This window comes from Podarcis filfolensis (assembly GCF_964270895.1).
Source record: "Podarcis filfolensis genome assembly, chromosome: 14".
Classification (NCBI taxonomy): domain Eukaryota; kingdom Metazoa; phylum Chordata; class Lepidosauria; order Squamata; family Lacertidae; genus Podarcis; species Podarcis filfolensis.
In genome coordinates, this window is record NC_139616.1 from 38623721 (window position 1) to 38650126 (window position 26406).

General features: G+C 42.7%; 1 protein-coding gene across 1 annotated transcript in view; it reads left to right on the forward strand.

Annotated features, from left to right (window-relative positions):
- XYLT1 (xylosyltransferase 1) overlaps positions 1-26406 on the forward strand; it is a 164292-nt gene that overhangs the window by 105724 nt on the left and 32162 nt on the right. The window contains exons 4-6 of the mRNA XM_083584963.1: positions 8963-9135; positions 12094-12296; positions 25050-25130. Coding sequence (XP_083441089.1) covers positions 8963-9135; positions 12094-12296; positions 25050-25130 — 457 coding nt within the window. The remainder of the gene's footprint in view (positions 1-8962; positions 9136-12093; positions 12297-25049; positions 25131-26406) is intronic.

Consider the following 26406-nt stretch of genomic DNA (forward strand, 5'->3'; position numbering starts at 1 on the left):
AGTTTGCTGTTAAGATTATTGGTCTGGCAAGATAGCTATCCTTGTAAATTAGATTCCATATCGCTGTATCTCGCTTGTACATGTCGCGTACCAGCGTCCTGGTTATTAGGCGCTGATTTGTAAAACACAAAAATGATTTCAGCAATTGCTTATGACTATGAAATCCTAAATGAAGAGAATTATATTTTGTTTTGATGTTTTGGGTTTTTTTTATTTAAAAATGCATAAACAGCTACTTTGCCGGTGCATTCTGGTTCCACATAGAATGCAGTTTGCATGCGACTGGGTAGTAGCCAGGAGAATATTCAAATAACAAAAATGACTGGCATGCTGATCAGACTCCCTATACTTGTGAAATGCAGGTTGAAGAGGTTAGAATCATAGAATCATGGAATTGTAGAGTTGGAAGGGACCCTAAGGGTCATCATCTCTAACCATTGGCCATCCTGTCTGGGGTGATGGGAACTGGGGTCCAAAACAACTGGAAGGTACAACATTAGCTATCCTTTGATTTAGACCAGGGGCCAGCAAACTTTTTCAGCAGGGGGTCGGTATACTGTCCCTCAGACCTTGTGGGAGGCCGGACTATATTTTGAAAAAAAATATGAACGAATTCCTATGCCCCACAAATAACCCAGAGATGCATTTTAAATAAAAGGACGCATTCTACTCATGTAAAAACACGCTGATTCCCAGACCGTCTGTGGGCCGGATTTAGAAGGTGATTGGGCCCCAGGCTTTAGTTTGCCTACCCGTGATTTAGACTTTCTCCATGCCCCGCAGATCGTGTAGATTAAGAAAATCAGAGATTCACAAATTGGGCTAGCCACATCACCCGCCACATTAGTTGACTGGATTTCTGCCGTTCCCCTTTTTTTGCTGCAGAGAATCACACAAAGTGCATAACTAGACAGGCTGAACAGATGCTGCCACATTTGGACCAATTGCATTTCCAGGCCCAATTCAAAGTGCTGGTGTTACCCTTTATCGCTGTAACCAATGGAAGTTGATAAGCATTTCATGTGTCGTATCCAATGCTGGTCCTCCTCAAAAGTAGTCCCACTGAAATTAATGTTTTTAGACCTTTCCAATCTGTTTAATGGGTCAACCTTGAATAGGCCTTGAATAGGCCTTGAATACAACCCCATCAATCACAATTTGTAACAAACGTAGATTTTATAAAGCATTGTGAAAACTTCAAAGGAAGGGCAGAGATGATATTTATAATGAAATACTGTCTTTTCCAGATATTCTGCTTTGATTAGCAGATATCTTGTCTCTTATCCATGATTCTAGAAGATGCTTTAAAATCATGCTTTGAGGGTGTGGGGAGCAAGGATCCTGGAAGAAAAAGAAAACCACAACATAAAAAAAAGACATAAGTACTGGTAGTGCAGTGGCAGAAGAGAGAAGAGATCATCTAGAAATCCCCCAGAGGCAGAATATCGGCTAGTCTGAAAAAAGATTCAGCCCAAGAGGTGAAAACAGTGATTGAAAGCAAGTGAGTGGGAGGGTGTGATAATGGTAAGATGGCTTCTGCAATTGTTGCTCAAGCTGAGTAGCTGTTTTGTCGCCTGTGTTGTACTGTTGAAATCAATTATGCTAATTATGTGAATAAGTGCTATTAAAAATAACAAAGGGTTGCAGAATTTAGCCCTACCCTGTGGTTCCAGTAATGCAGCTATAATGATCATTTATTGGCACAATCTAAATAAATAGTGTGTGGATCTGCAAAAGGAACGGCGTTCTGCTATGCCTGCTACCCATTTATCTTCGATAAGTGATGTACACAATGCAGCTGCGTAATGTGTCAGTAAGCAGAAACATTCTAGTATGCATTATATGTTAGAGCATAAGAAGCTTGCCTTTAGACCAACCAAGTCAGACTCTTGGTCCATCTAGCTCAGTGTTGTCCACACTGGCTGGCAGAAGCTCTTTAGGGTTTCAGACTGGGGACATTCCCAGCCCTACTTGCAGATGTCAGGCATTGAACCCGAGACCTTCTGCACTCCCTTCTGGAGTCTTTGAATGTAAAGGATAGGATGTTGTCCTGAATGTGGTCCCACTTCTGACACCCTGTTGCCTAATTCATGCAGGTGTGGGTAATGCATAGCTGTCAACTTTTCCCCTTTTTTTAAGGGAAATTCCCTTAGTCCGAATAGGTTTCCTCGCAAGTAAAGGGAAAAGTTGACAGCTATGGGGTAATGTAGCATGCGTGTCAACAGGGGTTTATAGCACTCCCTGGCAGGGTCCTAAAAAAAACTCCACAGGCCTGTTGCAGCATTTCTGCTAATCCAAGGGGAAGAAGATGGACAGAACCAGCTAGGTTGTACTTTATGGGACAGCACATAGCTAAGCCGCTTGCCTCCTGATCGCAACGCAAAACTCACCAGCTTCTATTTCTTTTCTTTTTTTTTAAATAATTTTTATTAACAGGCCAATCACATCACATTATCCATATCGCATTAATTCCAAATTATACAGCCAAATTTTTTTTTGGGGGGGGGAATACCCATACATCAAGCTCAGCTCGAGTCCAAAACTATCACTTGTCTTACTGCATTAATTAGACAGTTCTGTCCAGTTTGATCCGGATAGTCCTTTGTTACTTCCTTTCTCTTCTTGTTGTTATCATAAATTCCTTTCTTTGCGATCCCTGATGGTTTTCACAAGCAGGTTAGAAGCTCTCACCAGCTTCTATTTCAGCACAGATATCAAAGGAGCTCAAAGTGGCATTCATGGTTCTCCCCTTCCTCATTTAATTCCCTCAACAACCCTGTGAGGTAGGTTAGGCTAAGAGGCAATGGCTGGCACAAGGTCAGCCAGTGAGCTTCGTGGCTGAGTGGGGATTTGAACCCTGGTCTCCAAGGTCTGAGTCTGACACTCTGACCACTGCACCACGCTGGTTGAAAACATTCCGAAGTATAGCACATAGCAGTTTATGGAAGGCCACCGAGGCCTTTAGAAAAGGCAGGAATCATAGAATTGTAGAGTTGGAAGGGGTCATGAGGATCATCTAGTCCAGGCATGTCCAACCAGTAGCTTGTGATCTGCTGGTAGATCCCTGGCTGATCCTGGTAGATCGCTGGATCCTTCTCTATACAAAAAAGTGTACAAAAAGTTAACTTTAAAAAAAAAGCTCAAAAACTCTGTGGAACCCTCCCTCCAAAAAAACCTCAACAACTCTGGGCAATCCACCCACCTCACACACGCTCCTCCTCCCTCCAGTGGCAGTGGGTAGATCACTGCCAGTTTTTTTTATACTGGGAGTAGATCGCAGTCTCTTGGGAGTTGGACGTGCCTGATCTAGTCCAATACCCTGCAATGCCAGAATCTTTTGCCCAACATTGGGCTCGAACCCACAGCCCTGAGATTAAGAGCCTCATGCTCTACTGACTGAGCTAATAGGGAGTACAGATCTTTTCTTACTCAACCAAGCACATGCTGTTATCATTGTATGTGGCGCAAGTAAATGCTTCATAGGGGGTTATTGATCATTTAAATGTCATCCCCAAACATACACCTCAGCTTCTAAATATTAATAAATAAAAAACTATTAAGAGTAATTGCAGTCCTGCTGATTCTCAACAACCAATTGTTTTAGCTCTATTATTATCTGCCTGTTCTTTAAACAATTTAGAAAGAAAAATGCAATTTTATATCGATCTTTTTTTCTTGTTCCATTAAAAGGAATTGATTTGCTTCCCTTGTATAGCATCAAGCTGAAATTAACCTGACATTCACTGCTTGAGAAAAGAAGGCATCTTTTGAAGAGGTTGGGGCCCCCATAGTGGTGGTGGTGGGTGAGAGATTCGGGAACATGCTTTTGTTCACTACAGGAAACTTTCAGGCTGATCCCAAGGCTCACTGCGCTGGGAAATTAAATGCTAAGAATAAGCCCTATCGAACACTCTCCTAGCATAATCTCACCCAGACATGATGACATGCAAATGCTGCCTCTAGGGGTGGGGGAACCCCTCAATTTCAGATTCTCTCTGTTTCTTATTTCCCCCCCAACCTTAAGGTTCTCCATATTTCCACATCAGTTTGTGATTTAAAAGAAGAAAAAGCCTCATGAAAATTCATCAGCTTTGTAGTGTGACTGTCTCCTGATGTACACATGACTTTATGTGTACAAAGCAATCTCCTCTAATCTAATAAATCTTTGTGTGTTATTTTCACTAAAATATGCATTTATTGAGCACATTTTGTACCCTTTTCTGGCTGGTGAACTGCACTGCAAACTTCAGAGGTGGGTGTGCCTTCTGAAGGATGGCTGTATTTTGACTCTGGTATTGTAGATGTGCTTTCACACACAAACATTCTCCTCCATCCCTAGTTATTGTTGCAATATTGTACCCCATAAATACACAGAAGCCAAATCATAGGATCTGGGTGTCAGATTTGACCACTCCAGTGGCATTTTGGTCACTGAAAGTTTATGATCAAACAGCCACTTCTTGTAATGTAGTCAAGTTTCTTTTTGGTTTGTTTGGCTTGGTGGTTTTCTACTTGTTTCAGCCAAGCTATTCCCACTTGCCCCTTCAGCTGATCGCTGCTGCTTTGCCTACGCAGGTAGATTTCAAATGGGTCACCTGGTGTCATTGCAAACATCAGGTGATGGAGGGGTGGGAAGCCTTGCCCAACAGGGTATGGGGGAAGATAAGGATCAGGCCCACAAACAGAAACCAGGATAATTCTCATTGGGAATATTGTACGCAGGGAGGGGAGGTTGAACTCCCCCCCCCATGCTACTATTAGAAAGGGGAGTTCTCATTGGCCCCAACTTCTTTTTTAAAATGCTAGCGTGATTCCAAATGGCATGCTTAATGTCACACGGAATCACTCATTTTTAGGACTCATTCAGATCTAGCACTAAACAAGTGGGACTGGGCAATAAACGATGGTTTGTTAAAACAAGAGAGCTTCATAAACCATCATTTAGCACCATATCCAGACAAGGTCTTAACACTGGCCAGTGTATATTATATTTTAGTGGCTTGATAAAACCCCTTTTCGGAAACCAGCTTTCTGAGAATGGTTCATCCTCCTCCATTCAATGAATATTTTCTAACGTTTCCTAAGATAAAATGCCTCATATGAAAGAACAGAAATTACAGGGTCTCTGATGTCCTGCTTTAAAAGACATTGGTTTCTCATTGAAAAAACTGTTACTCCCAAAAACAAACGCCCAACTCATCAAGGAAGAGAAACCTGTACCTCTCCAGATGTTGGGCTTCATCAGCCCCAGCCAGCATGTGTCAGGGGTGATGTGAGTTGGAGTCCAGCCACATCTGGAGGACCAGAGGATCTCCATCCCTTATACATTAGGCCCCACTGGGGGATCTCACTTGAATCTAGAGTTCAGTGACTCTTAACCGAGCAGACTGGTATCATGCACGCTAAAGTGACATAAGTTGGTATCTTCCTAATGTAGGGGAACAACCATAGCTCAGTGGCAGAGCACACACTTTCTGTGCAGACAGGCCCAGGTTCGGTGACCAATATCTCCAATCAAAATGGTGCTCCTCAAATATTTTGAATTGGGAACCACCTATAGGCTTAAGTAATCTTCTGAACTTTGTTTTTCCTGTTTATAACAGAAAACACAGAATTATTACATCAGATTACTAGCACAAGACAATTTTATATTTTATTTTATAAAATAAATAAATAAAATGTCCAGTAGCACGTTAGAGACCAACTAGGTTTGTTCTGGTTATAAGCTTTCGTGTGCATGCAGATATACTGAAACAGAAGTCACCAGACCCTTATATATAGTGGGAGGGTGGGGTGGTGTTTTTCTCAGAAGGGTAGTAGGAGATGGGTGATTGACTCAATGGGTATGGTAAACCTGTTGATGACTGTAAACGACTATAATTTGTCCTACAGGGAAAAGCAAGGGATAGTACAGTGGTATCTCAGGTTACATACGCTTCAGGTTACAGATTCCGCTAACCCAGAAATAGTGCTTCAGGTTAAGAACTTTGCTTCAGTGTAAGAACAGAAATCGTGCTCTGGTGGCACAGTGGAAGCAGGAGGCCCCATTAGCTAAAGTGGTGCTTCAGGTTAAGAACAGTTTCAGGTTAAGAACAGACCTCCGGAACGAATTAAGTACTTAACCTGAGGTACCACTGTATGCAGATGACCAAAAATAGCTTCAGCATATGTAATGAGACAAGAATCCAATATCTCTCTTCAGACCAGGTTTATCCATAGTTTTCAATTTAATAATAAGTTACCAAACTTTAGCATGCACACAAAAGCTTATACCGAGAACAAACTTAGTTGGTCTCTAAGGTGCTACTGAACAATTTTTTTATTTTTTTAAATTTATTTCTACTGCGTCAAACCAACACGGCTACCTACCTGAATTTATAGTTTGTTTTTTCATTAATAATGTCTCTCTGTGTGTTTGTTTGTTTGTATGTACATACATATTGTATCTATTTACACATTTTATATTTATTGTGCCTACTTAACACATTTACTTTGTACAAAGATACAGTTCAAGGCTGCATTCACATGGAAATTTATTCCCTTTTCTTGATGTTTCCCTTATTACAATATGAACTTTCCCATGACCTAAAATTCACTTCCATAAATAGAACGGAATATAACACAAATTTTGCAAATTTCTGTGTTATTTGTTTCCAGAAAAAAAAATTCATTTGCAAATAGCACAGAAAATGGAGCATTAAACTTGCACTGCATTCCGTTGTATTTCCAGAAGTAGCTTTTACGTTGTGTGAAAGCTCAAAGTTCATGGCAAAACCCAATCCAAATGGAGAGATTTCCTCCTCTCTTTTGAGATCCTTCTGAGTTCTTTTGCAAGGCAGAGTGGGGTAAGACTATTTTTCCTTCTTAATTCAGAAATACTAAGTTCTGTCATTCTTGTTTTTATTGGTGTTGCCCTTGGGAACAGATTGCTAAGGATGATAAATTGAAGAAATTGAGGCTATATAAATAGAGATTTATTACTTGCCTGTCTAGTTTGTCTGTTTTCTAAAAATGAATCATTTCCCCCCCTCAAAAAAAAATAGGGGATCAACTAATGATTTCCAAACTCTCCAGTGTGCCCTCAGAAAATGTTTGCTACTGCTTAAGTCTGATTCATCTTTTTCTGGCACTCTAATAAAATTATAATGCTGTGGGTTGCTGTTGTTTTCATCTGTGCATAGAAAATTCCACTCTCAATTTTGGTAGCCCTAATGCTGGAATAATTTGGTTTGAGGATCACCTCTGAAAAATTCAAGGCTAAATGGGGGTGGGGGAGAGAGAGGAAATGAATATATGTATTTGAAAAGAGATCACCAGGTCCTTGAAAAATACAGAGTCGCAACTATTTTGCAGATCACTTTAAATCACTCCTCCCCTGAGATGTATGGCAGTGGAATGAGGTATACAAGGAGGAGAAAAATTGACCCAAATCCTTATTCTGTGCATATCAGGAAAGCTCTAGGGATTTTGGTGCAAAAGCAGCAATCGTTTGCAACAGCCGAGAGAGTGGCGAATTTGTGAGAAGGAAGTAGTGATATCTTTGCTTTTCTAAGCCTAATTTTAGACTCGCCCAACCATGTGCGCACACCTCGTCAGCTCCCTAGCCAGCTAGCAACATAAAGCTTCACATTCCGTTAGGTATTGCATGGAGTTTGCCAGCTAGCCTAATGGATCTTGCTCGCCCATAACGGCCGCCCTGCTAAGCATTCAGTAACTGACAGTTTCCTCTCAGAAATTGGAATACTTGTGAACATTCCGTGACATTTCTGTTACATGACCTCAGCTAAGGTCTTCATGGGAGTCCTCCCCCCGCCCCATTTTCTTACTTCCCATTTAAAGGCAGCATGAGAGGGAATAGCAGGGGAGGTAAGAGCCTTCCTAGCAGTGTTCAAAATTCTTCCTGATGTATAATCGGAATCTCCTTTCTTGTAACTTGAATCCATCGATTCAAGTCCCACCCTCCAGATCAGAAGAAAGCAAGCTTGCTCTGTCCTCCATGTGACACACCTTTAGATATTTAAATGTGCCTCTTGTGACTCCTCACAGTCTCCTCCAATCCAGGCTGAACATATCCGCTCCCTCAACCGTTCCTCATAAGGCTTGTTTTCCAGACCCTAGGTCTGCACACGTTCCAGCCAGATGCCTCTGCTGTTGGATTCCAGCTCCTGTTTTTCTTTATTTTAATAAATGTATATACAGTGGTACCTCGGGATGCGAACGGGATCTGTTTCAGACGGTGCGTCTGCACGTTGCGTTTTGCTGTGTCCACGCATGCAAATGATGTCATTTTGAGAGTCTGCGCAAGCGGCAAAACCCGGAAGTAACACACTCCGTTACTTCCGGGTTGCCATGGATCGCAACCCGAAAGTGCTCAACTGAAGCACATTCAACCCGAGGTATGACTGTAATGCTGAATGCCACAGTTTCTAAGCCAAACACAACAGAGGATGCAGGAGGGACACCACAGCACAAAAGCAGTAGCAATGACTGGGGAAAACTTACTTTAAATGCCTGCTGAAATAAGTTCAAAGCATGGGGAAGTTCAGCAGGGAGGGAGTTTCTGATCTCAGCCTTGAGGGAATTCCACACACCCTGCAATGATAAGTGTGTGGTGGATAAAGGCCAAAGAATGGGTGCCACAAACAATGACTCCCAAAGACCTCAGGCAGGGATAGAAGGCATCAAATGGTCCTCAACGTATCCTGGACCCAAGCTGCATTCAATGACAAGGCCCTTTGCAACCAGCCCTCCTGCCAACATAGCCAATAGTCAGTGCTGCTACTCTGGGGAAAGTGAGGCCAGCGTCTTCCCTCCCAAGGCCATGTCTCTCATTGATGATTGCTTAGGCGGAAGGGAGGGGGGAGCTCCGCCTGCTGAAATGTGATCCGAACTCGTCCCCTCAGCCCACCCGCCCTGGTACAGCACTCTGCAGATGCCCTGACTCTGTTTTGTTTCCAAACAGGCAAAGCCAACCACAATGTACAGTGGGATGAGGACTCCGTAGAATACATGCCAGCAAACCCAGTCAGGATCGCATTTGTCTTGGTTGTTCATGGCAGAGCTTCCCGGCAGCTGACGCGCATGTTTAAGGCTATTTACCATAAAGACCATTTTTATTACATTCATGTTGACAAGGTAATATATCACTGGTTATAAATTGCCTGTCTCGCCACCTGTCAATCTGTCCCTCTCCATTGCTTTTGCCCATCTCCCTCCTTTTCCTTCGTCATCTTTAATCTCCATCTTTAATGTCACTTATTGTGTGTGTTTCCCCCATACATCATGGTTTATGTATGTGTATCTTCAGCCTTTCCTCCTCTTCACTGTGTCCATCCATCCCTTTTTATGTATCCCAGGTCCATTTCTACCTGTAGTATGTGTACAATGCTAACTGATGAGCCGTCCCAGCAGGCATGGGGAACTTGAGGCCCTACACATCTCGGACTACAACTCCCATAAACCCTCACCATCAACCATGCTGGATGGGGTAGATGGGAGTTGGAGTCCAGGAACATCTGGAGGTTCAACACCACCCCTGCCATTAAAGGCTCAGATAATTGAAAAGAGCTTCAGTTCTCCCCAGACCAGATGGAAGAGAATTAAAAGGGGGCGTGTTCTTCTTGATGCTTCCACATTAGTGTACAATGAACAAATGGATTTGGTCTGTGATAAGACTTGGAGAAGAAGGTGAAATAAATATTAATGGTGCATCCTTTGCACATCTACTCAGAAGTAAGCCCCATTGAGTTCATTGGGGCTTGCTCCCAGTTGAATGAGAGGGAGGGTGGCGCTGTGGGTTAAACCACAAAGCCTAGGACTTGCTGATCAGAAGTCGGCGGTTCGAATCCCCGCGACGGGGTGAGCTCCCATTGCTCGGTCCCTGCTCCTGCCAACCTAGCAGTTCGAAAACACATCAAAGTGCAAGTAGATAAATAGGTACCGCTCCTGCGGGAAGGTAAACGGCATTTCCGTGTGCTGCTTTGGTTCACCAGAAGCAGCTTAGTCATGCTGGCTACATGACCCGGAAGCTGTACGCCGGCTCCCTCGGCCAGTAAAGCGAGATGAGCGCCGCAACCCCAGAGTCGGCCACGACTGGACCTAATGGTCAGGGGTCTCTTTACCTTTACCTTTACCTGAGAGTGAGTCTGGTTGAACTCAGTGGGGCTTACTTCTGACTGAGGTGACATGCCTGGAATTGCACAGCAATTGTCGCTTTCGTTAGAATACTATTTTCTGTACAAACTCCCACTCAGAATTCTCTCTCTCTGTAAAACAGTTTAATTGAAACTATTCCAAGAAATGTGTGAACTTCAAATTATTATTATTATTATTATTATTATTATTATTATTATTATTATTACTATTACTATTATTATTACTATTATTATTACTATTATTATTACTATTATTATTATTATTATTATTCCTACTATTATTAATTAGTTGCCTCTCAGCAAACTCCTGTAGGTAACATTCAGGGTCCCCATTTTCACATAACAGTGAGCCACAAGGAGAAGCAAACCATGGTTTACCAAAAACATAAGAAGCTGCCTTCTCCTGAGTCAGCCCAGTGGTCCATCCAGCTCTATATTGTCTGCACTGATTGGCTGTGGCTCTTCAGAATTTCAGGCAGGGTACTCTTCCTGCCATATTTGGGAGATGCTGAGGATTGAACCTAGGACTACTGTGTGCAAAGCAGGTGCTCTACCACTGAGTTAGGATGCTTCCTTGTGTGCCTCCTCCACGAGAGGTCTGGAGGGTGACCACACAAAAACAGGCCTCTTCTGTGGTGGCCCCCCACCTTTGGAATGCTCTCCCCAGGGAGCCTCACCTGGTGCCTTCATTTTTATTTTTAACAATAGTTTTTATTGGGGGGGGGTTGTGTTACAAACAGGGAATGCTGCATCTGTTTTCTCCACTTTCAGTTCATCGTCCTTTTCATGGTTCATTTGGTGAGAGACATTTTTGTCATAGACACCTTGCAACACAAACAAGCTGCCTCATAGTACAATTGCAAGTCTGGCAGGGCAAAGCCTCCACTTCCTTTTGTATCTACTGAAATTTTATATTTAATTCTTGGCTTTCCCCCCTGCCAGATAAATTTAGGGGGGGGGGTCCATTCTTTGAAGCAACTTGCATTATTTACCATCAGAATTGATTGGAATAAAATCAGCATCCTAAGAAGTACATTCATTTTAACAACTGAAATTCTACCTAGCAGGGGAAGTTTCATCCTTCCCCAGGTCTCCAAGTCTTTCTTAACCTCTTTCCCCAATTTAATATAAAGGTTCCTTGCTGTCAGCCGAATTCCCAAATATTTGACTTTTTTACCTATTTTTAAACCAGACAACCTTTCTGAAACGTTTTTTCAACTGCTCATCCATGTTTTTAACCAACATTTTGGTTGTGTCTGAATTTATTTTAAAACCTGCCACTTCTCCAAACCTTTTAATTTCTTCTAGCACTTTGGGGACGCTCTCTAATGGTTGTTCCAATGTTGACGCCACATCATCAGCAAATGCCCTTAATTTATCGACTCTACATCCCACTTCAATACCTTTAATTCCCCTATTTCTCCTCATGTTCTGAAGCAATATTTTTAATGTCCAGATACAAATGGGGACCACTGGTCAGGGGTGATGGAGAGCTGGACTCCCAAAAATATGTGGAAGGCCCCAGATTCCCTGTGCACATTCTAGGATGAATTGACAATTGCCTTGGATGCCCCTCAGTCACAAAAGCAAAACTGAATACTGTAAATAGAAGGAGCTTCCCAAAATGAAGACTGTCTGAGGCTACAACCCTGTACACACTTGCCTTGGGAAGAGGACATAACTTGTAAGCAAGCATGTCTGGCATTCTATAAGTTTTTTTCTTTGCATTGAGTCAGTAAATGCTTTGCCACATGAAATGGAGAATATTTCCACCGAGCCTCTCTCTCTACCTCTTCCAGTTCCATCTGCACTTAAGGAACATTGGAGGAAGATAATGATGGGGAACATGGCTGTATGGTTTATGCATGTTCAAATGTGTCAGAAGCCTTTTCATTAAATTTTCTCCTCCTTCTTGCTCCCCCACCCTGTCGCCATAAAGCGCTCCAATTACCTGTACCGGCAAGTGCTCCAGTTTGTGAACCAGTATCCAAATGTGAAAGTTACTTCTTGGCGCATGGCAACGATCTGGGGAGGAGCGAGCCTTTTGTCGACCTACTTGCAGAGTATGCAGGATTTAATGGAAATGAAGGACTGGCAGTGGGATTTCTTCATTAACCTAAGTGCTGCGGACTACCCAATCAGGTACAGTGATTCACTCCTTTTGGAACTAGTTATTGTTTCCCTGTTATAAGAATTGCCTTGGCTGGATCTGACTTAGGGTTCTTCTAACCCAGTGATGTGTTTCCAGCGGTGGACAGCCAAATGGTTTCGACAACCTTCCAGGAAGCAAGGCAGTAGTTCAGGCATGGCCAGCTTAAAGTATCAGCATTGTTATTTCAATATGTATGATGCTTTTCTACCCAGGTATGCCCAAAGTGGCTTACAATAGCAAAAAAAATACATCTCAATGCATCATTACAGTAATAAGCAGTCTAATAGCGACTCATTTCAAAACATAACTTGACAATCCAATTTTCTTTTAAAATCATTTGGATTATAACAACATTGTAACATTTAAAATTCATTATAGAACGGGCAATGATCATTAAAATGAAAATGAATTTGTATGTTTCTAGAAAACTAGAATAAGAAAAGATGTAACTTTTCAGTGCAGACAGGTATTAATAAATGGTATAACCAGGAGCCGCTTCATCAAAAACACCAAGTGCATGAAATAGCATCCAGATTGCTTATACAAGGGCTGCCAACCTGGCACCCGTGGGCACAGAGATGCTTCCAGAATCCTTCCCTGGTGCCCAAAAAGATTGCCAACCCCTTCCTCAGAGCCTGCAGCAGATGATCTCTTAATGTTCCACTCACTAAGGCCAAATCTACACTATACATTTAAAGCAGTGTGATACCACTTTAAACTATTACGGCTTCCCCCAGAGAATTATAGGAGCCATAGTTCATTAAGGGTGCTGAGAGTTGTTTGAAGACCCCCTGTTTCCCCTTCACCGAACTACATTTCCTAGAACTCCCTGGGAAGAAGGATTAACTATTGAACCGCTCTGGGTGTGTTTAGTGGGGGAAGGTGGAGTTTGACCTCCACTTTGCTTGACCTTGCCTTTACCCTCTGCTTTGTCGGACATTACCTTGCTAGGACTTGACCTTTCTTTGACCAAACTTTCCTTGACCTGGTTCTGGAACAGGGCTGGCAGTATGTGGCTGGATGTCCCCAGACTCTCCACCTAGTGCAGGTTCCCACTTGAGCTAGAATTCTGTCCTGCAGTTGAGGTCACCGCCTGGGACAAAGCCAAAATGTCCTATAAAAGACCCATAGCTTTGCATCTGCTTTGCATCTGCCCCAGGTTCAAACCCTGGTAACTCCAGTAGGTCTAGGAGAGACTCCCCCTCTGATACTCTGGAGAGCCCTTGCCAGTCAGTGCAGAAAATACCAAGCTTTATGGAGCATTGGTCTATGTTCCTAAAAATAAGAGCTAATCAAAAGTGGAAAAATTCTGCCTTGGCAGGTTGGGTGCTTTTCTTTGATGAAGATATTTAAATAGATACTGACAGGGGTGCCGTAATTGCAAACTCCCTGCATTGCAGATCCTGAATAATAATAATAATAATAATAATAATAATAATAATAATAATAATAATAATAGAATGCTAGGTGAGGTTGTTTAGAAAACCCCTTTATGTACTCCAGATGGGCTTGATAGACTCTTTAACTGCGAACAAGCTGATGGCTGGTCTTTAAGGAAAGGTCAAACCAAATAATATGCAAGTCAGGGGAGTTGTTTTGTGCTGTCATAAGATGCATTTGCTTCTTAGCTCTTATCCAGAGTACAGGCTTCTCTCTGTTCTGGGTAGTGAATTTCCCGGTAAGAAGGAATGTTCTTCTTGTTTGTTTTTAAACTGTACCCAGAGGTGCCCTAAGGTCGGAATCAAGGAGGTTGGTTTGTCCTTTCTGTTCCTGCCTACCCTCAAAGGGAGGAGGGTGGGGAGGCTGGAGGCGGGAGACATTAAATCTGGCAGCTTCGAGAAAAGCCACTTCTTTCACAGTGTCACGGTTGGGCTGTGGGCAGCAGTCTGGGGTGAGCTGGGAATAGGGGTGGAGGGAAAATCCTATTCAGTTTGCATTTAAAGGTGAGCCAACTGAATTTGCACTTTCTGGAACAAATAGGAGAAAAGAAACACAGCCAGCCTTCGCAATCTGCACTTCTCTGAATTTTGCAGTGCCAAATAAATGTTTACCAGAATGCATATGCTGGGGTAAAGCGTGCATAAAAATGCATCTATTAATGAAAATAACACACACACACACACACACACAAATGAATTGCATGGGAGAAAGTTGTTTTGCAATAATGTGTATATTAGGAGAGGTTCGCACTAAAATGCTGATGAATTTTTAAGAGTTGGGGGGTTGTGTGTTTTTTTTTTACAAAAGCAAACTGATGTGAAGACTGAGAAACAATGGGAAACCAAAATGGGCAGATTCACTCACCCTAGGTGCTCGCTTCGGCAGCACATATACTAAAATTGGAACGATACAGAGAAGATTAGCATGGCCCCTGCGCAAGGATGACACGCAAATTCGTGAAGCGTTCCATATAAAATAATAATAATAAAAAAGATTCACTCACCCTAGTTGGGAGCAGACAGCTGTAGGGCAAGCTGGCAGCCAGAGCCAAAGGACAAGTGAGTCAGGATTGATGGTCCACAGAGGCAAGACCACAGAATAACAAAGGATGCAGGAGCACACCTGAGCTCAGGAAGACCATGTTGCTCAAAAAAGAGATGGGAAACCTTTTTCAGACTGAGGCCCATATTCTCTTCTAGGCTACCCTTCAAGGGCCACTTGCCAGTGGTGAGGGGGGCCAGATCCAAAACTGGGTGGAGCAATTGTTTTAAATTGCACAGCCTAAATGTCCTGCATCACCCCAGCGATCAGTCAACATTATTTGGGCATTGTGCAAGGATAAGTCATATTTTGACTACAAAGGCACTCTTCTCTGAACACCAGGAATAATTAAAATGTCTGCCAAAGGAGAGGCCCCACAACCCCCCCCCCCAAAAAAAGGGCAGATGAGGCATTGACAACCCGCCTCTCAAAAAACATTGGTTCAAACTTTTCTTTTCAGAACTTTATGTCCAGAATTTAAGACCATTGTGTCTAATAGCTGTATTGACTAATCCTCCTGATAACAAGAAAAAAGCAAGACTAAACGATGAGTGTTTATTGTCTCAGTGAAACCACAGTGGACAGATTGCCTGACACCACTCTGTTGACTTGAGTTGTTTGCTAAATGTGATAAGCAAAGCTGTAATTTACATTGAAGCGCTGCTGTTCAGCTTTCACACTAGCTTTGCAAAACCTTGAAGGGGAGAAAAGTTATTTTATAAAATGCAGAAATGATTGGATGCCTTGCGGGGAAAGTTCCCTAGTTAACCTAGCTGTCATAAAATAAAATAAAAAATGTAATGGCAATGGGAAATGAATCCAGTTGGCTAGAGATGCACATTTCAAATGCTGTTCTTCCTTGTTTGCAGTATTCAGTGACTGAATGTGCTTTACTGAGTTAGGCTGCAGGCACAAAGCCAATGAGAATCTGCTCTATTCTGCCTTGGTCAGACCCCACCTGGAGTCCTTTGTCCTGGGCAGCACAGTTTATGAAGGATATGGAGAAGCTGGAACATGTGCAAAGGAGGGTGACCAAGATGGTCAAGGGTCTGGAAACCAAGCCTTATGAGGAACAATTGAGAGAGTTTGGTACATTTAGCCTCTAGAAGAGAAGACTGAGAGGTGAAATGATGGCAATCAAATACCTGAAATGATATCTGGATGATGGAGCAAGCTTGTTTTCTGCTGCTCCAGAGGGTAGGACCCAAACCAGTGAATTCAAATGACAAGAAATGAGATTCCGACTAAACGTTAGGAAGATCTTTCTGATGGTAAGAGCTGTTCAGCAGCGGAATAGAGTACTTTGGGAGGTGATGGACTCTTCCTTCATTGGAGGTTTTTAAACAGGTTGAATGGCCATCGGTCAGGGAGTGTTTAGCTGTGATGGCTCCATTGCAGGAAGTTGGATTAGATTACCCTTGGAGTCCCTTCTCACTCTACAATTCTATTCTAACTGGTCTGCTCCCCTCACTAACCTCCTAGCAAGCTGATATATGGATTTTCACCTACCACCTTAAAGAAGGAACATCAGGTAGCTGTTGGTGGATCAGCCTAGGACGAGGCAATCTGGGTTCAGTCCCCACTCATCCACAAAGCTTACTGGGCATACATGAGTTAGACAACACTAATTTAACACTCTCTCACTTGATGACATCCTAGTTTACTCTGATGCCCCAGAATCCCATGTTCAGCCTGTACATTTGTCCATCAACACCCCAGAGAAAACAGACTTTACACAAAGCTGGAGAAGTGTGCTTTTGGCCTGACCCAAGTTGAATTTGGGGGGTTGTTACCACCCCCAAGTCATTAAAATTGATCCCTGAAAAGTTCAGGCTGTCCACACCAAGAATTGTGAAGGTGCCCAACATTTACCTGGCTTCACAGATCATTACTGGTGCTTTATCCTCAAATTTGCCACAATATTCATTTCATTGACAGATTTGTTGTGAAGTCAGTCCATCTTCGACTGGGCCCCTGCAGCTCAAAGTGCTTTTCTCAACCTCAAACAGGAGTTCACCATGGCATCTATGCTTGTCAACTCAGATCAGACAGAACCATTCATTTCCAATGCCTCCACTGTGGTTGTTGGGGCAGTCTTACACCAGTCTCAACTTCTCCATCCATGTACATGTTTTTTCTTGAGAACTGCCCCCCGCAGAATGCATCTTGCTTGTAGAAATGTGTGCATTAGTCAAAACTGCATATTGAAAATGTGTTTATTTGCACTAAAATGCTGCTGAACTTCCATGAGGATTCTTTAGAAAAGAAAAGAAAGTATAAATGGCTGCAAAATGTGGACAGCTGAATTTAAGATTCGGGAGGGGGGATTATTGGGTTGTTTTTGTTATGTATTTTGTGTTTTTATATTGTGACTTTATGTTGTGAACTGCCCTGAGACCTGTAGGATTAGGGAACTACAGTCGTACCTTGGATCCCAAACACCTTGGTACTTGGACGTTTTGAATCCCGAACGCCGCAAACCCAGAAGTGAGTGTTCCAGTTTGCGAACCTGCTTTGGAACCTGAACGTCCAGCGGGGCTTCCTCGGCTTCCAATTGGCTGCAGGAGCTTCCTGCAGCCAATCAGAAGTCATGCCTTGGTTTCCAAAAGTTGTGGAAGTCGAATGGACTCCTGGAAATTATTCCGTTTGTCTTCCAAGGTACAACTGTATACATATTTAATAAATAATAATAATTTTTTAAAAATGAAAAATGAGAGAGCCAAAATGGACAGATCCTTCCATCCCTACCTGGGACTCTCTGCATTAAAAGGGGGCCCACTTTCTCTGCAGGCCCACAAGAACAGGAATGAATCTCATCGAAACAAACTCTTCCCTCCACCCACCGCCACCCAAAAAAGTATCAACTGAACAATCTGTGGAAACCCAGGCAAAACCCAGCCTTTGTTGTTAAAGCAAACATTTTCTTCCCGTCAGTGAAATGAAGAGGAAGCAATGAAGGAAAGGGGGAAGTATCGAGGTTAGGAAGCTAGTCCAAAGAATTGCAAAGCACATCCCACCATGTTGATATGAGAGAGGGGGGGAATTAAATGAAAATCCTATCACAGGCAGGCCAGGCCATTGGTGGTGCCTCACCTGTGTCCACAGCTCTCCCATTTCATTTTGGAATTGGGAAAGGCTGGCCAGGCCATGGCTTATTAATACAGCAGTCCAGACAGAACAGGTGGCGTTCATTTCTGAGCATTCATTCAGCGCTTCTGACCTTCAGGATGCCTCATCCATACCAGCCACACAGGGAAGGGTTGTAGCTCAGTGGCAGAGCATCTTCCTTCCATACCAAAGGTTCCAGATTCTATCCCCAGCATCTCCCGGTAGCGCTGGGTGAGACTTCCACGCACAATACCCTTCCGCACACAGTCCCTTAGCAAGCACCACGTGCCAGAGTGATGTGTACATCCAGCCACAAAGCAGTGTGTTTTCATTCATCATAAGATTTTACTGCCCTGTTTAAAAAGATGCCAAACACTCTGGTGAAACCCTGATAAGCTTTGAATAACCACTGGGACTTCGAGTTTATCCAGAATACACACCGCATGTTTTCCTTTCCATCATTGAAGAGCCAGAGCAAAATCTTGGGCTGTCGCTATCAGCACTCCCCACCCAGCCAACGCTTCACCCAGCCCCATGATCACTTTCCCAACCGAGTGCGCTCAGAAGATCCCAGCCCCTCCTTCTTGCAGGAACACGCAGAAACGATTCTGATGCCATTTTATTTGCCTGCGTTGCAGCTTTGCACCAAGGTGACGCTTCTTTCCTGCTGTGAAGGCAAGGAGAAATATATTTTGCTATATGATTGCCATGCCGGTTAAAAAAAAAACACACCAAGAGAGGGTTTCTCAAATCCTTATCTTTGTTCTACAGATGTTGGGGTTGCAAATCCTGGCTTGCAGCCAAAATTCACTCCCAAAATTAGGATGGGCTACCTCTTACTGCACTTCAAACTCATGAAAAGCTGGGATATGGGGAATGAGGCATCATGTCATCATTTTTAAAAAACCACCAGGGTTGGCCCAGTCCTCTGATCACAGGCCTGACTTCTCTGGCAGCAGTGGCAGGGTCTCAGAAGCAACCCAGCATTTCAGATTTCCTGTAAGTCACCCAAGAGATGTTGGCATGGAGGGCAACTGAAACGACAGGCAGTTTGCAACTACCTACCACGAGTGCTGCTGCCCGCCACCACCAACAATAAATGAAGTGTGGAAGCCAATGATTTCAAGAGGGAAATGACATTTTGCAGGTGATTGAGGGGCAGGGACTTAAAACTGAAGCCAGCTCTAGGCCACATCTGCACCATACTTTTTAAGCAGTATCATACCACTTGAAGCAGTCATGGCTTTCCCCCAAGGAAGCCTGAGAACCGTAGTGTATTAAGGGTGCTGAGAGTTGTTCGGAGACTCCCATTTCCTGTACAGAGTTCACGGGGAGAATAGATTTACTGTTATACTGTTCTGGGAATTGGAGTTATAAGAGGGGAATGGGGGTCTCCTCGGCACCCTTAACAAACCACAGCTCCCAGAATTCTTTTGGGGAAGCCATGACTGTTTAAAGCGGTCTAAGAGTGGTTTAAATGTGTAGCGCAAATGGGGTCTTAGTTAACTAAGCTATTGGGAATTGGAACAGTTCCCAATCCATAGATGGTACCCTCCAGGCAGCAAAGTTTATGGTGGGTCCAGCACCTTGGAGAGCTCAGAGTGATCAAGTTGCTCCTGCAAAGGTTGGAGGTGAATTGAGGAGGAGCTGCTATTAAAATGCCATCATAAATGTCCTTGATGTTCACTGGGGTCATCCAAGATAGCTGAAAGGTGGAAGTTTCTGGACAGGTAAAAGGAAGCCATCCTTCACATAGCACAAAGATAAGCCAAGAGCCACTGTGGGAAACTGGACTTTGGCCTTTATATAAGATTTTGGATTTCATCCAGCAGGACTGTGGTGCATTGGTGACACCATATATCTAGATGCTGCTGTCAACCAGCCATGGAAGCAATCTCCATAGGACAGACTGTGTCCACCAGGGATGATGGGAGCTGTAGTTCAGTAACTAAGTAAAAAAAAAGCATGTGCATGAGCTTGCATTTTAAGCCATTATTATTAGCAGTATTCAGTTTAGAAAAGGTTCTGGGCCTATTAAGAAATACTTACTTGGCACTAGGAGGCGGGAATGCCCCCACCCCATTAACCAAAGACATTTCAAGGTTCCTTAGGATATAATCATAAAACATTCCAAGCAAATGAAGTTCTGCTTTCTAAGGATAATGAGACATTGAAGGTCTTTATGAACGCCCAGCTTGAATAAAACTAATACCCCTAGTTAGATGAAGAAACCCCCAATAGAGGATTTTCATCGGTGACTGAGCCTCTGTTTTCCTTTCTTTCCAATAGAGCATTTACATATCACAGCATTTTTTGGCTGAAGTCCAGGAGATAGTTTGAAATTCATTTTCTTCTCTTACCCTTGCCACATTCTCTCCTAGTCCTCCCTGGGTTGTCATGTAAGCTTGATCTGATGTTTGGTTTTTGCTTTGTTTTTAATGTAGTCTTCAGAAACTTTTCTCAGTTTAAACTTGGCCATCTGAGGAACGATACATTTAGAAAAAGAGCCTCCAAGGTTTCAAAGTGGGTTCCATGGAGTAGTAAGAGACTGATACACCTTTTTACAAGCAAGTGCAACCTGATATCAATGGCTGCTGACCACAATGGCTATGTTCTGCCTCCACTGCCAAAGAAAGGTATTATGTCTCAGAATAGCAGCTGCTGGTAGTCGGAGACAGGGAGAGTGCTTCTGTGCGCAAGTTGCTCATACAGGGAAACCACCACCTGCTGTTTATAGCATAATAATAAAATAATAATATTTTTTTATTTATACCCGACCCTTCCCGGTTCAGAAAACTGGGCTCAGGGCGGCTAACAACAAATTTAAAACACTTAATTGATGCAACAAAAAACAGCATAAAATACAGTATAAAACGTGAATAACAATAAATTCAGAATTCAAAAATCAATTTAGGGGGGAAATCCATCCAATAAACATTAGATGATCACGAGGACTAGCTGGCTAAATTAGTCCTGTTTGGGCCAGCGAGGAGACCAGGGGAAAATTAGCTGTGGGATCCCAGAGCAGGTAATCTTCATAAAAAGGGGAGGGGGAGGGAAGCAAGGGAAATAAAAGATCAGGCTAAGGTCAAATTGAAAGCCAGGCAGTATTGCTCTGCCTTACAGGCACTGCGCAAGGAAGTTAAATCCTACTGGGCCCTGGTCTCATGGGACAGAGCATTCCACCAGGTTGGAGCCATCACTGAGAAGGCCCTGGCCTTGGTAGAGGATAATCTGAGAACATAAGAAGAGCTCTGCTGTATTGGGCCAGAAGACTTCTCATAGCGAACAACTAGATTCCCCAGTGGGAAGTCGGCAAGCAAGACTGAGCACAACAGCACTCTCCCTACATGTGATTCCCAGAAACTGGCATTAAGACAGTGGAAGTAGCCTCAGTGTTTCTCAGCCTAACCTACCTAATTGTTTGGGGCAGGGAACTTGGTAGTGTGCCTTAAGCTTCTTGGAGGAAAGTTAGGATGTACTAGGGTTGCCATAGAACATCCTAAGGAAAAGTGGGATATTCCGAGATCAGAACTGGGATGGCTTCTGTAAATCTGGGATTGTCCCTGGAAAATAGGAACACTTGGAGGCTCTGAGAGTCAATTCCCCAAAGTCTGTTGGAATAAGAAGTCACCTGTCAGAAGAAGACCAACAAGGAGGGAGCCATTCTAGCTTCTCTAGGGAGGGACTTTCAGATTCTGGGAGCAGCCAGCTTCTCCTGCTTTTTTCACTGGGGCTATACTATAGATTTGGGATGTTTTTTGTTGTAAGTGTTCTTTTTATATTTTGGTATTGCGCTTTATGGGTTGTATTCCACTCTGTCCTGCTCAGGTTAGACCTGTCGCAATTACTGGCCCAGAGGACCATGTTCATTAATTTCAATGGCTCTGGACTGAGTAGGATTAGCACTGAGTTGTATTCAATGCTAGTCCTACTCAGGAATATACCCACTGAGATTCATGGACATAACAAACTTCAGTTGACATTAATGAGCCTGTTGGGTATATTCAGTGGATAGCTAGAAACTGGAAAGAAGTACATCTAAGCAGATGTACAAGAATGGCATAACATAATTTGGGAGATAGCATTTAATGAAAAACTGATGCAATAAATTTCTGTGGGTAGAGGGAGGGAACTGAAGAGACTTTTATTGCAGACTGGTGGTCATTTGTCCAGCCCATGAACAAAGGTTCTACAGAGCAAACTGTACTTGCCGCATTCCATAATACATTAATATTCTCCTCCATATTGATGAAACTTTCAGTTTCTCTCTGTTCCTGTATGAACCTTTAATATTATTGTTTACATCTGACTATGCCTTTGGGTTGTGGAAAAGGGTTTTTAAATGTATTTAAAAATATATATGGGGGTGAAATGGGGGGAGAGAAATTAATGAGCCTGTCTACTTTGAGCAGAACTTGGGCACAAACTTTTAAAAGTCACAGTTAAAGACTCTTTTACGTAGCAAGCGACTAATACATTGAACGGATAACAATAATAAATAAATATAATTAGATCTTCATCAAGGGAACGCTGGCAGTAGAGGCAACGGCTGAGAATTTTGCATAGCTGCTGTGTTTTAGGATTGTGGTATTGAAACACAGTTCAATGAAAAGATCGCAAGAAACAAGAGAGCTCAGCATTTTCTTTTTAAAAAATGATTATTGCACTTGTTAACTTGTTAAATTCATTCTTGGAGTAAACTTAAAGTAGGAAAGTAAAGATAATCTCTGAAAAGATCATCCGAGCACGCCGGTGTTTGCCTAGAAACGAACCCTAAGATGTCAGCCATTGAGGCCTTTTCATGTGGAAAGATCGCTAAGTAAATTCCCTAAATGTCTATTCATCCCCCATAAGATGGCAAATCAGTGAAGCAGCAAATGTGAAAATCGGCAGGGCTTTACGATAGAGAGCGAGAGAGAATGTGTGTTTCTTCCCCTGCAAATGCTAAATTGAAATGCAGATTCTGACCCCGGGAGACTTTTAAAGCTCACTTGAGTGAGCATCAAAGGAAGGTCTCAGGCTTCTGCAATCTAGCCATTTAGGTTGATTGATAGACAGATACTCCAATTGGTCTGGACTTAGTCAATGGTTAACTTGTTCGTTATTCATCAGGGCAATAATGAACTGTTCCTTGAGATGGTTGGAGAGTTTGTAAATGCAGGCTACTTAGGGGGATCACTGTCTTGATAGAGTTCCCTGGCTGGGTTTGCTCCCTGTGCAACTTGGAGTACGAGTCATTTTGCTCCACAGGCAACGTATTAAAAAGGAATTGCCACAGCATTTGAAAAAGAAGTTCCGTGTTCCCGACTACGGGCATAGAGTGACTCAAAGCACATTTTCGCGGATAAACTGCTGCAAATGTGCCTCTTTCCCTTTTTAATGTCCAGCTGGGTGTAAGTGGAACCTGCAACCCAAAATCCCACAAGTTCAGGGGCAATAATGCTTCTTGAATACTAGTTGCTGGAAATTCTGCTGCACTCAGGTCCTGCTTGTGGGTTTCCCAGAGGCATCTGGTTGGACCTCAAGAACAGGATGCTGAACTAAATGAGCCACTGGCCTGACACATCAGGCTCTTCTTATGCTCTTAATTGGTAGTGCAACCTTGCTTCCTGGAAGAGTTTCAAGCTAGCTAACCATTCCCTCCTTCCAGAATGCTGTAGTCTTGTTAGACTTCTCAACCTGTGGGTCCCCAGATGTTGTTGGACTACAACTCCCATCATCCCTGAGCTCTGGCCTCGCTAGCTAGGGGTGATGGGAGTTGTAGTTCAACAACATCTGGGGACCCACAGGTTGAGAAAGGCTGTAAGAAAAACATTCTGCTTCTTCCTTTGCAAGTTTTCCATTTTTTCTTTTCCAATTAACCATCAACATTCTGTGACTACTGAGCATGCTCAAACCTCAATGAGTTGTTGGGAGGTGAGTTGCCTTTCTAAGAGGGATAGAGTTTTTTTTGTATTTCTGCAAACTTCAGGGTTCTCCAGAGCATGTCTCTCTGTCTCTGTCTCTGTCTATCTTTTTAAATAAATGTTATTAAGATTTATAGGGGGGAAATATAGAGTTTACTATCTTTTCCTTTAAAAAAAAACCAAACCAAGACTTTTATCTAGATACTATAAAAGCACAAAAAGGGGGGAGAAAGAAAGGGAGAGAGAACAATTAAATAAGTAAATAAATAGAATAGAAGAGGTTAAAAGAGAAAGATAGAGGAATAAGATTCAGAAAGTAAAGAACTTCCAGTTCTTCATCTGCCTGCTATATAAAAACAATATTCACTTTGTCCAATCCAACATAACACCCAACAAAGCTTCTTGCTATAAACAAACATTATATTCATTCCTCAGATCCAGATATCATTATTTCTTTTTCTTTTTCATACAAAAAGTTCCTTTCTCTCTTGTTTTTAAATTCCAGATCGTCAGTGCAATCCTTCCCCAAAAAGTGTTTGGTGGCTCCTTAAAGACTAGCAAGTTTATTGGCATAAGCTTTTGTAGATACCATAATAAACCCTTTAGTCTTAATGCACCACAACACTCTTCCCGAGTGACTGCTCATTTTAAAACCTTCTTAGAGCCGCTCCTTTCCCCAGCTGCTGCTTCCAAGCACTTTGAAAGGATGTGAATAATTTTACAGGTGTGCTCCCTTCACACTTGATGCCAGTTTTGTACTTGTGCTTTTCACAAGGCTGTAGTTTTGGAGTCAGGACCGTTCAGAGCTAGGTGAAATGAGTGGGCAGGTGTAATTCAGTTTTTTTAAAAAAATGTATGGTTAACTGAACTACATTTTAAATACGAAATAATAGATAATCTGAATGGAGAAGCATCTTCAATATGAAGTGAAAATCTGTTTGCATAAATTGCTATTGAATTTTCAAACTACAATTTAGTCAGCGATGTCTTTCAGTAATGTAACATTTTATCTTCTTTTATGAGGAGGGATCCCTCAGATTTGATACAGGAAATACAAATGCACTGAATTTTTGTTTCAAGAAGAGAAAGAGGCAAAGAGGCTCTCCTGGAATATGTCTCACATGATATCAGTGCCTAGGCAACATCTGCTTGCAAATCTGAACTTGCATTTCAGTGGTAAAGTTCCTGGTGTGTATGACTAACTATTAGTCTCTGTTTTAATTTTTTGTCCCAATCATTTCACAGGACAAACGACCAGCTCGTTGCCTTCCTTTCCAGATACCGAGACATGAACTTCTTGAAGTCCCATGGAAGAGACAATGCAAGGTAATGTGGCCTTTTCTGTGCCTCTCAGTATAATAATAAAAATTTGTGGTGATACTTTTCATTTCTTTTCTTTTTTTGCAATCCAGGTAAAAGTTGGATCACTTTGTGTGATCAATAAAACCGGCACTTTCAACTGCAATTTTCCCAAGAAAGATGTACAGATCTGTGTATTGGGTAGTGCAGGGCCAAGCATTCTCATGACAGAACACTTTGATCAGAGTTTGAGGATGGCATTCAAATTATTTGTGTGCACACAGTGGAGGCTGGTTCATGAGAGTGAATGGGGCACTACCCCACTAACCTCAGTCTATCCCAGCCTTAATTCCTAAAAAGAGCAAAGTTAGATGTCAAGCCTGGGCCATGGGTAGAAGTTTGAGATGAGGCCTTAAACCAAGAGACCAACCCATTATTTAGGACCAAGGAGTAAGTCAGAAGCAAAGGACAAACAAAGATACAGGAACAGATCGGGGAGCCATTGTTGTTTAAACAAGGTTCTGCTGCGACAGGAAGTCCTCTTATATTGTTTCCTGTCCTGGGGGGCAGCCTGAGTTTCCTGTCCCAGGGTGCAGCCTGAGTCCATCCAGGGCCTGAAGGTCCTTCACTGAGAAGCTGGCATTTGCAATTCAGTGGCTGACCACGCAGGGCAGACACCCACAGATCCCAGTAGCTCCTGACAGTGGGGAGGTGATGTCATCTTCCCAAAACCCACGTTATCTGCCCATTCCATGTGAGAACAGGCTGTGGTTGCTCAGAGATGACATTAAAAATGCACTCTGACCCAGCTCAGGGGCACCATTCATTATCCGCCTATTCTACAATTTTAGACAAGCAGTTGAAATAAGATTCCAGAGCTAAGCCAGGCACAAAATTAAGCCCATTTCGCACCTTCCAGTTAAACTCTGGCAGATTTGAGAAGGCTTACCACTTCATGCATATATATCAAGTGGGCTGGGGGAGAGAGAGAGATCTCTGTCTTTTTGTCACCAAAGTGACAGTGTTGTCATTTTATTTTCTTGCAGAGTATCAATCTGCTCAAAAATATGAAAAGCTTATTATATGTTTATCTACTCTAATCTGGTTTCTCTTTTTTTACAAAGAGTTTCCTGAGATCAGCTTACATATTTTATCTCTCTTGCTAATACAGTTTAACCATATCTTAGGACAGTACGGTGTCATATTTTTTAAAGGAGAGAATGTTACTTATCATTCTCAATAGTGCTGAATTTGGATGGTCTCATGCCAATCCCTTTGCAAGTGACACTGGGCCACCAAAAAT